At 39.7% G+C, this 17120-nt stretch overlaps 1 protein-coding gene across 5 annotated transcripts in view; it reads left to right on the top strand.

The window, feature by feature from the left end:
• The window catches only part of si:dkeyp-44a8.4 (collagen alpha-1(XXIII) chain), a 204971-nt gene that overhangs the window by 141462 nt on the left and 46389 nt on the right, over positions 1-17120 (top strand). For 4 of the 5 annotated variants that reach the window (XM_037540735.1, XM_037540738.1, XM_037540739.1 and 1 more), the window contains exons 3-5: positions 5715-5759; positions 10047-10054; positions 11309-11335. In XM_037540735.1, the coding sequence (XP_037396632.1) occupies positions 5715-5759; positions 10047-10054; positions 11309-11335 (80 nt within the window). The remainder of the gene's footprint in view (positions 1-5714; positions 5760-10046; positions 10055-11308; positions 11336-17120) is intronic. The other variant, XM_037540737.1, reaches the window with a different exon arrangement.

Raw genomic sequence — 17120 nt, 5'->3', positions numbered from 1 at the left:
GTGATATGTCTCCAGAGGAAGTGGCGGAACAGCCTGTAGGCCGTTGACGTGCTGTGTCTAAGTGTGTGCCTAAACATTCTCTTGCCCTATTTCGCTTGCCACTGACCATAGTAATGGCCCTCAAATGGCAGCACCACCCAACATGTGGCACAGAAGCTGACTGTTCCCACAAACACAGACACTTCCAGCATCAACAAACACGTGGAAACATTTCACTGCAGGATGGCCCCTGCAAGAGGGCTGGGTAGTTCATCTTGGGGTCAAGTGAGTTAATACAGATTCAAGAGCTTTTATTGTCATGTGCACAGCAAAACAGGCAGTTGCACTGTACAATGAAATTATTACTTTGCTGTTAAGAATAACTCTAAAACAGTAGTAAAAAGTAAAAGTAAAAAATGTACAGTATGTGCAAAGTTGAAATAAAATTAAAGTTACACATGTGTATGTGCAAATATGTAGAGCAGCTGTTCATAAAGTGCATCAAGTAACAGCTGTAAACAGATGTAAACGGTAAACAGTAGTGTTCTGTGCAGGTAATAGATGTAAACAGTATTGTTTAACAGCAGCAGTACAGTGTAGGTAAGGTGCAGTTATTGAGTGTGAGGTTAAACCAGTTCAGAATGGGAGGGGGGAAGAGGTAGTGAGTGAGGTATTCACCAGCCTGATGGCCTGTGAATAGAAACTGTTGGTCTGTCTAGTTGTCCTGGACTTCACACTCCTGTAACGTCTGCCTGAATGTAGGAGTGTGAAGAGTCTGTGCTGGGGGTATGTACTGTCCCTGATGATGTTTTGGGCCCTTCTGATGACCCTAGTATGATAAATGTCCTGTAGTGAGGGGAAGGCTCTTCCTGAGATGGACTGGGCAGTTTTGATCACATGCTGGAAAGCCTTCCTGTCTTGAGCAGTGCAGTTTCCATACCAGACCGTGATGGAGCTGGTAAGAACACTCTCAGTCGTGCCCCTGTAGAAGCTGCTGAGAATTTTGACTGGCATGCCAAATTTCCTCAGTCTTCTAAGAAAGTACAGTCGCTGCTGAGACTTCCAGATGATGAGGTGTGTGTTGTGAGACCAGGTGAGATCCTCACTGTTGTGGATGCCGAGGAATTTGAAAGTTGTCACCCTCTCCACCTCAGTCTCACCAATGTACAGAGGTGTGTGCAGATCCTCCTGGGATCAACAGTCATTTCCTTGGTTTTGTCTGCATTCAAGGAAAGATTGTTGTTATGACACCAGGCCACCAGCTTGGCCACATCCTTCCTGTATGCTGTCTCGTCCCTGCCAGTGATCAGTCCAACGACTGTAGTATCATCAGCGAACTTGATGATGCTGGTGTTGTTCTGGGAGGCCATGCAGTCATACGTGAAGAGTGTGTACAGAAGGGGGCTCAGCACACAGCCCTGTGCTCACTGTTCTTGTGCTGGATGTGCGGTTGCCAACTCTGACTGACTGGGGTGTATCTGATAGAAAGTTCAGAACCCAGTTACAGAAGGCAGGTGTCAGTCCGAGGGTGAGGAGCTTTTCTGAGAGCACACCTGGGGATGTTATCTGGGCCAGCTGCTCTCTGTGGGTTTATTTTCTTCAAGGTCCTGCACACATCCACTGATGTCACAGTGAGTGATGTGTTTTGTGTAGCCATAGTGTCTCTCGGTCGGCCAGGGTTGAGGACCCTGAAGCGAGCATAAAACTCATTTAGCTCATCAGGTAGTGTGGTGTGGCTGGTTGTGACTGCCCTGCTTTTGTGATCAGATGTTAACATTTTCACAAAAAAAGCTCAAGGACATTATTATTAAATGCATTAGGCAGATTACATGTTACAAAACGGACCAACCAGTCCCTCACACCAACCCCTGCCCTCATCACACCAATCAGTAAAATACAATATCCAAAGTTGTACAAAGAACCCAATACAATACATAAATATAATGTAAAACCAACAGCAATAGTTATTGCAATGCTATTAGAAAGAATGGAGGCTTTCACAATAAGTTACTGACATACTGACAGGGGTGGAAAAGGGATTCAATGTCCACATTTGAAGACCTTTGATTTAAAGAGTAACATTTAACATTTAAATCAGTGAGCTACAAATACCAAAAACTCATTTGTAGTTGTAGAACAGTGAGTATCTCTTTAAAAATATACACAAAGTAAAAGCTAAAAGAATTTATTACCTTGATGCATTCAAGTGTTAATGTGGAGCCATCAACTAAACACTAACTCCAGTTCATACTGCAACAGTTCATACTGCATCATGGAGTAAAATGACATTTGAAAATGCTCTTTCCAGTTACCCACCTGTCCTCTAAATTGAACTTCTTACCTCTGATGTTGCTGGTCTGGTTCCAGCAGTATTTGGCATTAAGGCAGCTGGTGGGTTGCGATCTTCTAGATCATGGGTGTTATTAGAACATGCTCCCACACCAAAAAAAGTTCAGTAAAGACTTTAACCACATGTTAAGACTCCCTCAAACACAAACAGACTTATAAATTCAATTTCCCTCCAACATAGTGCTTTAATTCAGCTCAGCAAGAGAGATCTGAGAATCGTATAGACGTTCCATGCCAGGATGTGAGAGTATCGCATTCTGTGTTTTCATTTGGACCATTATTGCAAACAGTCGTGGAGCTTAATAAAGAGAAGAGCGGACTCCCTCTCTGCGTCCCATGCCTGTCTCTGAATCGCTTGTTTTAGACAAACTGTCACAGTAGCTAAATCAACTCAAGAACCAATGCAGGAACCTGTGTCCTGTGTGCTTTAAATAATAATAATGCACTTTTTTCATCACTGGACATTAACGTCCTGTGACATATTGTGAGACAATTGTAGAGACAGTTGGAGACAGCCTTTTGGGTCCAGAGTCAGTCCTACCCAGGTTTTTTACTACATCATGAAGAAATCATTGGAACTATTCAATACACATAGTATACGGGTATTGCTTCTATTATGTGAGTTTATTATCCAAAGATATAATAAATGCACCTTTGATTGGCTCATATATTTTTATTGGATTCTGTTTTATCCCCTAAATTCCACCCATTATGTACTATGCCTTCAAGACTAATTTACGCAGATGACCTCTGTTCTGATTGGTTGCCTTGTTACTGAAGCTGTTTTGGCTGACATGCATGGAGCAAACTGTTAAATTGAGACTGAAAATAGGCTTCAGCCTCTTCTTTTGGATATGTGGATCTTTTGGAGGGCTGCAGTGTTATGTATGCTTCCTAACACTCATGAACAGTACAACGTTGAATAGTATTTCCACAGCAGTCACTCCAGTAATTCTGCACTTCACTATGAGCAACTGAGACTAAACTACTTTAGTACTAGATATAGTCATACTACAATGCTGTGAAAAAGTATTTGTTCCTGATTTCTTCCATTTTTGCACATTTGTCACAGTTAATTATTTCAGATCTCCAAACAAAATCTGAGTAAACACAAAAAAGTGTTAAAATGATCATTCATGAAGGCACATAAGTACCCTGACAGTTATCTAAGTTACTTGCAGGCCTTGTTTGGCACAGATAAGCCATAACATAAAGGCTTGTCTCACTTGCCAGAAACACCTTGGGAAGCGTAAACACCTTTGGAAGCGTTTGGTTGTAATTGTTGCTGCTAAATTAGCACAACTATTTATTATTATGTTGGGGGATAATTAATTTTTCACATGGGCAAAAATAAGTGCTGCAAAAGTTTTTTCTTCAATAAATGAAATGATCTGAAATTATTTAGTGTAACGAATATGCATAAATATGTACAATCAGAACAGGCAAATACTTTATCACAGTACTTTAAATGCATTCATGGTTGTGATGCCCTGCACAAAAATAAATACGACACAAAAAAATATATTGGTGGCTCCACTCTCATACCCTTTTGAGTGGAATGCATGTTGGCCCCAAGTATTGAGCCATCACCACCGCAGCCCCTGGCTTAGCCAGCAGTGTTTATGACTGAGGCTCAGGAAGGCGTATATTTTTACCTGTGTTGTAGGTTTGTGTGGGGGGGGGGTTGTAAGTGGACACCGGCCAGTGCAGCGAGCCAGTTTAGCTCAAAGGCGGTTCTGGCCACAACTATTTTCACTATGTACGCAGAGTGGCAGTTCCTTTGAGATCGTATATGTACACTGGTACATACATCATTATGATAGCGGCAAGGGTAAAGCAAAGGACAGAGGCCTTCAGCAGAGAAAGGTCAAGTAGGGAGGGAATGAAGATGGGGAACGGGAGTCAGCAATATGAGTTGGGGCGTTTTGGGATCAGTGCACAGTAAGAAGCAAATGAAGAGAATGATGTCTGACCAGGGCAGCAAGCTGGTGAAAATCAAATGTAATATACAAAATATGACATATAGCCATTTTTCGGTCCCACTTTATATTAGGTGTCTCTAATAACTGTGTATGGTGAACATGTGCGACAACAGTGTAACTACTAATGATTTAGTCGCTGTTACAGTTGGATTACAGAAGTATACCTTATGTAATGATACATGCGTATCAACTTCAGTTTTGCCTTGTGTAATTTCACATGTGTATCGTAATAGTTGTAACAGCCTATTCTCTCAACAAGGGTAATAGCCTTAATGTATTTACATTGGTAATCAGACTGGATCAGCAGTTTTTTTTCTTTTTTCCCCCCAACAGTATGTATGTATGTTTTTTCCCCCCAACGGAAGTACATATTTATTTATTTACATTGCAAATAAAGACGTTACTTACAATAGATCTGAAAGCTTTCCTAATATTTAGCTAGCATTTATGTTGCTGGCGCTGTAACATTGAAACCAGTTTCAACTTTAAATCATTCTGTAATGGTTGTTCACTGCAATTCAGATTGTTCAGTGAAATTCTATTTTATTCCAGTTGGCAGCATAAGTGTTGATGTTTTATTAAAAGAATAATAATGGAAAATAATGCACTGAATCACTGAATGTTCAGCAAAATCCTTATTAAAAGTTGATGCATCACAATCTTTTGAGCCACATGTATTTCAAATCAAGCTTAATTCCAGACAAGATGAATGTTTTATGACTATCTTTGTGATTTAACCACTGAAAACAATCATATAATCATATATCCAAATGTTTGAATACCCCGTTCAAATGACATGTTTTGGTGATTTTCTACATGAAAATAAGTTAAAACATCATTACCGGTAATGCATGTAAAGTGTGCCAAAACTTTTGCACATTCCATATTTTATGTTTTATTGTCTTTTATTATTTAAATTAGCAAATAAACAGTAATTGTGTTTGTGCGGAAGTGTGTAGATGTGAGAACACATCTGACCAGGGGTGCCCAAACTCATGCTTAGTACTGTTATGTAAAAGTTCAAATTCATTGCAAATATGTCAAAGCTTAAAATCTAAGGTTATAATTTATAAAATTTAGTGATAGACCAAGATGGTAACACTTTATGTGAAGGCTGCCTAAACATAGTGAGTAAGCATTGAGTAACATGTAAATAAATAAATAAACAAATAAATAAACAAATGAATAAATAATTGAATACTTGTGAACAGCTCCTGCAAGCGATCATGAGATGGCACAAGATATCTTATAAAGTAAATGACGCTGTAATGAGGCTTTAAGCTGAAGTAGAGAGAGTTTGTTTTATTTATTACCCTGTTATGATGCATCATTCCCAAGTAGTGGAACTTAAAATTCAGAGGTCTACTGTGTGTCTGTAAACATGCTGTTTTCTATTCATTTCAGGTCTTCCAGGGAAGCGCGGCAGAATAGGCAGACGAGGAGATCCTGGTGAGTTTTAATCGGTCTCATTCTCCACTTCCCTCTGTGGTTGTGCTCTTTTCCAGCCTCGTTTTGATTCACAGATCTTTCACATTGAATTAGCAGTGAACATCTGGATTTTCACCAGAACAGCTTCTTAATGCGTTATTTAACATGATTCATTTTTCAAACATTGTTCAGAGGTAATTGAATCAGAAAGTGACTGTAAGGATCTGAGTCAGCTGGGAGTCATGTGTTGACTCGTCTGGCACTGATGATGACTCAGCGTCTCACACTGCTACAATGACAATCAGCTTCACACAACATACAGTCACTCGTTTGCTTTCGCTTTGACATATGCAGCGTTAAAGATGCAGTGCAAGTGTAAATCCAGAGGTTACACTGAGGTCCCAGACATTTCTTTGAATAGTGTCGGGCAGGGCTGGAGTGGGACTTGTTTTCAGATCCAGAGTTAACTCATGCAAACCAACTGACTCCAAACTCTAACTGTATTTCCCCTGCTATATACACATACACACACTCAGAGTTGCCTTTATACAAGTCTTTAACTAGCCTTTTTTCCTCAAATTTGCATATTTTCATTCTCATTTCTTAAATTCCTAATCTTATTTATTATTGATATGCTACACTGAGATAACCAATCAATGAGTTCAACCAATGAGTTCTAGCTAGTGACAAAATGAAAACTGGTTAAAGTATTTGTCTTAAACATGACATAATCATCAAAGTCAATGCCTGTCAACAGTTAGTCAGTTATCAAAAAAGGCACTAATCTCTGTAGAGCACAACCTACAGTGGAAGCCTTTACTAGATACCTACATTTGATCAGAATTAAATCTCTCAAGGCTGATGTTACCTTCTTAACTGAAATTCCACCTTAAAATGAGCAGCAATTTCATGTTACTGGCCATATAGGCATCTGAACCTAACTGCTACACCATTTAAGGTACATCAGGAAATTAGAAAAAGACATTTCTTCATCTAATATCTGGGACTGTTACAGTCAGCAAACAAGGTCTGTGCCACTCGAGGTCAGGGCCACTGGTTCAACCCTTAAATTACTACAGATACACACTGGGATGTAACATTGTAGAGTTTGTCTGAGCGTCTTGTACACATATGATTGAGTTTGTACATAAGCTCACAGTAACCAGCTCCAAAGGCAACAGGCCCACCAGGAACTCTCCCAGTTCAGCTACTTGCAAGTTTTATTGCCTTTATTTTGAAACAGGTAGACCTGGTAGTCCTATCATCATATCTGGAGCCCTCTCTGATGGAAATTTGTAATCGCAAACAACTTTCAGAAGATGTTTCTGTAATGTAGGTTGTGAGCAGATAAATCTAGACAATAGGGGGTGCTGTTGCAAAGTGTCCTCTTTGTTCTGTGACTAGTACAGTGATAGGTCAAAGAGATAATGAGAGACGATGATGACTAGTATGGCCAGTAATACATCCAGCCCATCCAGTCAGGCCTTCTCTTGAGCCTAAGACTGTAATATAATTTTATAAAGATAAGCCTGAAAAACTCTTTAAAATTAATATTTAGACTTTGCAAGATACCCCAGAGAAGAGCAGTGTTTTAGCATATTGCTGCTGTCAGAACAAAACCTTGTTTCTCCAAAATGGAAACTTTGCAGGAGAGGGAAAAAACATACTTTACTTTTAATATGAGTCAAGGGAACCAGACTTTTTTCCAAGTAATTTTGGACCACTTACTTTGGTCCATTCATCATTACATTTACGTAGAATGTAAAGAGAAACAGGCATTTTCAAAATATGCCAAAAAATGAAAAAAGGCAAAAATTGAGATACAAAGTTTTGCTCCTTGCCTTGTCTTTAATGCAAAGTTATTGCACAGCTCAACATGCTTGGAGGAGAATACTGACTGCCAATTCTGTAACGTCAGCTAACGGAAACCTGTGTTGGCTACATTTATGCATTTGCTCTTACATGTTCCAGATGTAAGCGAGTGTCGCATTACCAGTCTTGCTTATCGATTTCGCATGCTGTACTTGCTCAGGCAGGGAAACACACCCAGTCGGTTGCATGGAGGACAGTGGTTTTTACCCACTATGCTACACCAACCACTAGCTAGCATCACTCTAAGTGACGGGGGAGAAGGAAGGCCATCCTACTCACCCAGAGAGCACGAGGCAAATGATCTCTATGGACTCCCAGCTTTTGCACAGCTAGAGATTTGACCATATGATCTCCTGATGTTAGGGCCAAATTTAGAGACTGAAAGACCTGAAATTTATGCAATGATAGGCTAGTGAAGGTTCTGTGGCCCCTACCCACTCTTGTTTTGCAGTTCATGAAGTTCTTGACCACTCTGACCCAATACCTGCCATTTTCAACAGCAAATATAGTGCTTACATTGTACTGAATCTCCCACACTCGGCCAGGCCTCTTTTTAATCAGATGTGATTAAAACCAAGTGCTCTCAGTTCCCACACGAACACAACAGCAGCTTTTCTGCATCTGCTTCCCAAAAAACTTCAGTCTTCTTGTTCACGTAGAGGTAGCGACCCTACCTTTTTCAAAGCCCAACGTGGTTCTACTTAACTTTGCCCCTTTGTTGCTGTTTGGTATCCAGAGCCATGTAGGTTTGATTTGAGTGCACAGAGATGGATGGTGCTGGTTGATTTTTGCCCCATGCCCGCTGTCTCTCTGCTGTGCCCTGCCTGGTTCTGTTTTGAGAGAGAAAGAGGAAATGTCTGGAAGCTGGAACACATTGTCGCAGACAAATCATCACGCAGATTAGAGAAGTCACAGGGCTCCATGAGAGCGCAACAAAATAAAGAGATTAATCACTTCACTGTGAATTACAGTTCTGTGGTATGGATGGAAAAGGCATTACATAAACAAACATAGTCATGGCGCTCTTTTACACCCTCTCTCGCCTTCTCTCATGTCAGAAACTTTTTTTTAAATGCAAGCTTGATGACAGAACAACCACAAATTGCAATCTGTGCAGCATTAAAATTAGGCAGGAAAGGACAGATTTGGGCAAGCAAAATACTGTGCAGCCTATAATGACTCTCTCTCTCTTTCTCTGTCAAACACTCTCTGACTGTTTCCTATGTGCAGATCAGTTGTCCCTTGCAGTGGTTACAACTTGGTCTCATACTTAACTCACATGAAAGTGGACGTCTGTCTTATTAGAAACACCTGGATATACATAAACAAAAATGTTGATTCATTTCTACAGCACCTGTTCTTAAAACCCTGCCCTTTTAAGGGTCTAACAATAGTTTATCTTCTTTAAGATGAAGTACGTACATAATTAAATTCATTTTAAGAAAATGGAGAACAATATTTGCTCCAACATTATTTGGACAGCCTCTGTGTGTTATCTACAGATGTTCAAATTTTTAACAAACCTTTTGAAGAAATTTAGTAACTCAGATTCTCAGCAGCATAAGGGTTAGGGTGAGGATTACGACTAGAGTTAGGTTTAACACCAGGACTAGGGTCAGGATTAGGTTTTGGGTGGAGGTCAAAGTTGAGGTTAGAGTGAGTGTACTGTTTAGGAAACATTATTGTGAATTGAGCAGATGTTTAGTTGAGTAGCAGTTAAACGTAACTCAAGTATGTGCAACAGGGTATCCAATCACATTCCTGGAATTCTACTAATCTGCAGAGTTTAGCACCAAACCCCAATCAAATACACCTTAACCAGATTATAAAGGCCTTCATGGGCATCTGAATATTAGAGTCCTGGTTGCCCCTAGTGAAAAGATATATGTTATACATTTTCAAAATATGAATCGGTTAATATGTTCTAGTAGTTTTTGTGGGGCAGTCGTGGGCTGGAGGTTAGGGAACCAGCCCTGTAACTGGAAGGTTGCTGGTTCAATCCCCTTGCTCCCCTGGTGCAGTGGATAAGGCTGCCCACTGCTCTGGGCAAGTGTGCTCACTGTCCCCTAGCATGTGTGTTCACTAGTGTGCATGCATGGGGAGTTTCACTGCACAGATGGGTTAAATGCGGAGGTCTAATTCCACAGTGTGCAAAACACAGTTGGCCAAAATGGTTCTAAATTCTAAAAAAAGTGTGCAAGTTCAGTTTTTACTACTGAGTTTAAAATACTGGAGACACATTGGAAAAAAAATAAAACATAGAATCTCATGTTTTCTTTTTCAGTATATTGAGCAAATTTCACACATTTGAAAGGGGTCCCCAAATGTTTGCATGAAACAGTATGTACATTTGGCTACCCAAATAATGTTCAGTGACAAGTCTGCTGTCATTTTACAGTACTAACACTGTGTTTTTCCCTCTGTTATTTTTTGCAGGACCCCCAGTAAGTACCTCATTCCTGTTTATTGTTCATTCACTCCGTGCTGAAACAGGTATCACTCTAGTGTTGTGGTAAGTAAACACTGCTTCACAGAGGCTGAGCAAACCTACTTAAGCCTAAGAATATATGAGACATGCGGGGCTCTAAAGCCACAACAGAGTCTTTAATCTGGAGATATTCTTTCAGTGAAATGTAGAGTTGAACCATAAACATGCAGTACTTCAACATAAATGTCTATTCAAGCCATACAAAAGTATAATTTATTCAAAATAGATTGCACCATATTTGATCAGTATTCTATGATAATTTAAGAAGCATTCACATGTATTGTTTTTTTATATGGCAAATAGTAAAACATGCTGTATCCTTGAAAGGTTTAGTTGTTTGTAGATACCATATAGTTTGCATGTTTATATTTGTGTCCAAGGCTGTTGTTATCCATTGTTGTGACCTATGACAAGTGGGTCAAACATTGGGTACAAATGCTGTCCCGGAGTTACTCTGCCTTAAAGGGGAATTTCTGCATAAATGAACTGAATGTCTTTACAGTGGTAGTGATGGGGACCAGGGGTCTCCATGTCTACATCACAATTATAGATGTTTTATTTATTATCTTAAACTGCCAGTGAACCCACGTGTGCCTTCTGTGTTGTCATATGTTAATGATGGTAAAATAGTGATACATGAATGGATTTCAAAAATATGTCCAAATAGGCCAAAACCTGATCTCAGAACCAACATAACAAATGTCACAGGCATCAGCAGCATATTTGGAATTCGTAGTTATTATATTTTATGGAGTAACTTCCTGTGATGTAGCTTTTAGAGGCATTAAACTCTTCAGATTTCTGGTTTCTGTCACCACCACTGTGAACAATTCTTCTTCTTATTCAATTCTCAGACCTGATTTTACATCAAATCACTCTGACCATGCAAAAAACTTTGCTTACATTTTAGTCATTTCATTGCAGAGGATTTAAGAAAAATCTTTGGAATCCCTTTACAACACTGAATTTAACTTATAATTAATCATTTATTAACTTTGTTAGACATGAATTCAAGCTTTTCATGAGCTGACTTGTGTACTGGAGTGGGAAAAGATATATATATATATATATATATATATATATATATATATATATATATACATACAGTACATTAAATTACATATTACACCCTTTTATTCTACTAAAGTGAACATGGTTACTCTTTTCTACATTTATTTCTGCATTTTGACCATTTTCTGAATTTAAACAGGGCAAAGCTGGACGGGATGGTTACCCGGTAAATTTCATTTGAATTTTTTTCTGAATTTTCTTTTTTCCCCAATCACATGTTCATGACCTTCAACCTTAAGCCTCTATACTAATTGTTTGTTCTTTTTTTTCCTTTACTTGCAAGATCTGTGGATCAGAGTTTGCCTAGAGACATGCTTTTATTATCTCCACTAATTCATTAATATTTATAGCTGTAGTTCAACTGTAGCTGCTGTTGTCAAATATCAACTTTTGGAAGTTTGAAACCATCATCCTGCCTTTAATCTCCTCTTCTCCTTCCTTCGCTGTGCTAACAGTCATTACATTAAGTACTGCTTCACTCAGTGGCAGCGTTTCGCAAGAACCCAGCACGACTTAATGCTACATTTGCAGCACATCCTAAAAACAAAGCAAGCTAACAATCATTTTAGGGCTTCTTTGTTTTAAGCCTTCACTAATACAGTTATATGGAAAAGATTGGGTGCCCATATTTTGTTTATTTCATAAATGAAAATGAACAAAAAAAAAATCAATGAAACAATTAAATAACACAATTTAACACATGGTCGAGAGCAGGCATGTCAAACTGGGGACTGATGAGCTGAATTAGGTGTTTGTAATGAGGCAGTGAGCTGAAGTCTGCATTGTTTTGGCCTGCGAGGACTTGAGCCTGACACATTTGCTTTAAGGAGAACACTCTTGTGTAAATTTGAAGACACTGTTTCTATTTATTTGCTGAATTTAACATTCTGGGGAAAAATAACACCTAAAATGAGGCTTGTGCAAAAGTTACAGCACATTTTATAATTTATGTTTAATACGCTAAACTCAAATAAATTGCAAATCAAATATCTGTGCTACAATTTGAACAGAAAAATGACGTAATTAAATGTGTTAATCCTCCTGTAGAGGATGTTTTAACTTATTTTCACTTGGCCGTTTCAGTTGGCCAGGGGGTGCTCAAACTCTTGCATATAACTGTATCATCAATAATGTGAACAATATACAATGGCTATCAGTACTGCAAATGAATTAAAAGGCCTAGATGGCATTTGGCCATCTTCCTCCTGTCTCTCAGCATCTCTTGCTTCATATTAGCTTTTTCAATAAGAACATTTTATGTTGTACATTTTTAAGATTCAGAAACCATCCCTCTATAAATGAATCCGGCATGCTTCAGTGGTTCCACAGTAATTACTGACAGTGCCTCCTCTTTGCCCACATCATAGAGTTAGAATTAAAATTAGAATGAATTCCTCCTTAATAAACATCTATTTCATATATTTTCACTTTTTGATGATGCTAGGGTCCAACAGCTTGTGTGCAACCACCACACTTTGGAGCCTCCCTCCTACTAATTCTGGATTTATAATGATTTGTCTCTTAAACATTGGAGATCCATGGTTTTCCAATCAGGGCTACTTGTACCTCAACGGAAGGTACGGGAGCAGGTACTAGGGCCTGCAAAGAAACATGCTGTGGAAAAATATTAATTTATAGACTAAAAAACTGCCTAATGCTCAAAAGTTTTGCTTCCAATTAGAAACAAAAATAAACAAACAACATAAAGTTTAAATTTGCACTGAAATTGGGGCAACATTGATTTCCAGCCAATAACAATGATGTATCATTTCTTGGCAGGAACATCTAGTTTCTCCTCTCTTCCCAATATAAACTTGACGCAGTATAAACCATCACACACCGCTGTGCTTCTTACTACTTACCTTACATCTGTTTCAATAACGACCTGTTTCCAATTGGAAGAATTCTTCAGCATCTCTTGCATCACAGTCAAGCAACGTGTGGCAACTGTTTGCATTAAGCAGTTCGCTGGTGAGGCTGGTGTAGCGCACACAATGACAGACTGGTGCCCCCTAGTGGCACCCAGCAATAGAGCATAAGGACCAATGATGAGGCAGTGCTGAGTCACCACAGCTCTGCTGAGCTTGTGGTAAATTTGTGGTTCATTTGCTTTTAGCCATGAGGCAGATAACATGACACCCTGTTGTGTTTGATTCCTAACTAAGTAATCTACTGTCTGGCTACTCAGTTAGAAACGAGGAACAAGTCTCATAATGAACTTAGGCCTGGAGCGGAGCTGCACGAGTGTAAAGATGGGTTTGAAATTGTTACTCAAAGACAGAAGAGTTCAGGTCACAGTGGGTCTTTGCATGTCTCTTCTGACTGAATGGTCATTAATTAACGTTTGGTCTCTGTATTGAATTGCAGTAATGTGAGTGTCAGTGTGTGAGAGCAGTTTATCATGTTGTTCCTGCAGTGATATTCTTGTACAGATCATAATCAGTCTTGGCCTGGCACAGGCACGCTGGTGCTGTTATAGTGTGTGTGCGTTATACACTACAGCCTCCCCACAGCCTCACATCTGCCTTACTCTCTTTCCTGCCGGGAAATACCTCCTAATTACACACAGGTGTGTGTGTGTGTGTGTGTGTGTGTGTGTGTGTATGTGTGGGTATGTGCGTGCTGTGACTGTGTGTATGTGTAACTCTTGTTCTGTTTGCTATTTAACAATAAATGTACTGTTCACAGGTCATACTACTTTATCAGGAAAATTAGAATGAAAACCAAAAATGAAACAGAACCAAAACATTTGTGGTTAATAGTTGGCATTTGCCTTGTAGTTGTGCCCTTTGGTTCTGATGCAAAATCCACTAAGATTAATGATGAGGACAGAAGGATATTATATTGTCATATTTAGCAGAGTATAAACATTAAGCAATATGTTGATGCAAAAAATGTGTATTTTATTTATTCCCAATATGCTAAAATCACCAAATAAAGAGAAACTGTGCATTAAAATGTGCAGAAAAATGTATGTTTGCCTGAACAGGTACAGCATATATTCTATTCTATTCTATTCTATTTCTTTTTTATATTCATAAAAACTCTCGCATCATTTTCATCTGGTGTGCATCAATTGTGGTTCTTCAAATCAAATCTAAGCCCATGCTGCAGATGTATACATTACACTACTATAGCTCTAATAAATGTTCATAAATGACTCACTTTGGCCTGAACATAACACAAGGGAGTATTTTGTGTATGTATGTGTGTTTATGCTTGCAGTTGTGTTTATGTACATGCATGAGTATGTGTTTTTGTGTGTCTGTATGTACAGTAGTATGCAAAAGGCACTTCAGTCACATTCTTTTATCTCAGGGGATTAAACCAGCAACATTCACAGTTCTGGTTCCCTAACCTCCAGCCTATGACTGCCCCAAAAGAACCAGGCAGAAACATGGCACAGTCCTTTTAGGGCAGTCATGAGCTGGAGGTTAGGTAACCAGCCGTGTGACAGGAAGGTCGCCGGTTTGATCCCCTGAGCCGACAGAATGTGACTGAAGTGACTTGAGCAAGGCACCTAACCCTCAACTGCTCCCTGGATAAGGCTGCCCACGGCTCTGGGCCAGTGTGTTCACTGCCCACTAGTATGTATGTGGTGTTTCACTGCACAGATCAAAATGGGGAGGTGAATTTTCCCTGTTGTGAGATGAATAAGGGTCACTTAACTTTATTAATTTAATATTCCAGTCAGAATGGTCAAAGTTACTCCTCTTTCAGCATCAGGAAAAAAGCAGAAAACATATTTAACAGAAACTTTTACAGAATCCTTAACAACTAAATGTAAAATCATGTTTCTTTAATGTATTAAGTGTGTCACTCTTTACCTTTCTTCCAGCTTCCACTCTTTTCAGAAGACACACGTTCAGTTTCTCAAAGAAATCTGTAGACACACCTCCAAAGTTCAGTCTTAGAAGCTGGTTGATGATGAAGTGATCAAACACATTCAGTGACGTTGAGGTCTGAAAATAGGATCTGGGTCCTTGAGAAAGCTGACCATCTCAGGCTCGGAGAACACTGACATTAGTTACGATGGTACCAAGGGTCCATGGTACATGATAATGGTATGTAGCTTTAGCTAGCTAGGGTTAGGTACCTTATGTGGTTAGCTAGCTTGCGTTAGGTGGCTAGTGAAGAGCGCATGCTACATAAAGCAGTTGATGTGTTTCTATGGTTGTCACGATGTGCTGGCTAGAGATATCAAGTTGTCGTGGCCTTTGTGCAGGAAAAAAATGCCTTTATCCACCCAACCATGCCACATCTATAACTAGCTAAAGCTAACTATGTACCTGATGCTATGTTAGAGGCTTCATTAGCTAGCTGCTTTGCATTGCCACCTAGCTAGCTGTTAGCTACATAACGTACCTGAAGCTACGTACCATTATCAGCTCAGCTGACATCTCAGGTCTACATACTGCAGGACATGTAATTGAAGGAGGCTAGCTAGATAAATCGCCCCTAAATCAGTATACAGTGCCCCCATCCCCCTGTATCTTCAGGCACAAGGGTATGGGAGCCTCTGCTTGGTAGCCAGCAAGTACACAATCTGCTTTATCCACCAAACTAACGTTATAGAAGAACAGCCCCAGCTACAGCTAAAGCTACGTACCTGAAGCTGTGTTAGAGGCGGCATTAGCTACCTATTTTGCCCACTTGTGAACAGAAAACATTAAAATAGCGCTGATGACTGACAGCTTAAAAAAATACAAAACCTCAAATACAGTCATTTTCAAAGGCAAATTAATCGCAATGTTACTTTAAAGCGCAAGCCTCTCTTTAGCGCCCCCAGTGGACATTTGTTTCTCAAAAGTGCAGCAAAATATACTCAGGGGTACGTATTTGTGGCTCTGCAAAAAAGTGGTCAGATGTAGATATATCCCATGAGACCAGGTTGAATAAATGACTTATGAACAATGATTAAATGAATAAACCACGTTCTGCAACATCTTTGCAATAGCGCCAGCTTGTCTGTGCCATCCTGTTTTTCTGTGACAAAAATGGACAGATGTGTGCGAACGCCATGCTTTCACATCCCTTAGCAGCATAGAACATGTGTTCTCGGGTCTGGGAACAGCCCATCTTTCAAACAAACCCGTAATATTTATATTAAACTCTAAAAATATTTATATACTGTGATGCAGTTCAATAGTCATGGAACTCGGTTCAGGTACCCGACAGACAGCGAGGTGTTTAAAAGAGCTTGAGAGTAAAACTTTGGGCTGTCAGTCATGGAGTAGCTGATGTCACAGATTTAGACAATTGCCTGTAGCGTGTTGACGTGGTGTGATAATGATGAGCAGGCAGCCCACTGAACTGAGCCCGATGTTAGTGTGTTTTCGTGCAATGCACGCAGGTGGCTTTGTAAATATGAATGCGTATGTGATGCAGCTGTGTGCACCTTGCTGCTGCTCTCACACACTCAGGTGGTGCCCATATGCTGCCAGCTCTCATTAGAGTCCTCGTCTGAATTAGTGCTATTGTAAACAGGCCGCATTACACGCAAACTCCGAGAAAACAATGCTCACTCTGCCGTCATTTTCCACCTGCATCAATCATTCTCTGTGGCTCTGGAGAATTCAACATGACAAGCTTTCACTTATAGACTACCCACGGAGAGGCTGACAGGGGTAAACAGAAAGAGAGAGAGAGAGAGAGAGAGAGAGAGAGAGAGAGAGAGATCAGTCCTCATCAGTTACAGTGTTGCTGCTTTATCACTATATACAATTTTTTAAGAGGAATTCCATCATTTTTTTCAAAATTCATGCGTAATTGAATGGTTTAGCTGCTAAGCCATTCATCCTGGTAAGTCAGTCAGAGTGGTTTGATGTGAATTGTGGCATTCTATAGAAAATTACAGAGTCAGAATTGTTCAAAGTGGTGGTGATAGGAACCAGACATCCACCTCTGAAAGCTCCCTCACAGAAAGGTATTACATGAAATGAGTATAAACA

This window comes from Pygocentrus nattereri, chromosome 8, assembly GCF_015220715.1.
Source record: "Pygocentrus nattereri isolate fPygNat1 chromosome 8, fPygNat1.pri, whole genome shotgun sequence".
Lineage (NCBI taxonomy): Eukaryota > Metazoa > Chordata > Actinopteri > Characiformes > Serrasalmidae > Pygocentrus > Pygocentrus nattereri.
Note: the sequence above shows the minus strand (reverse complement) of the source record. Positions and strands in the feature narration are given on the sequence as shown.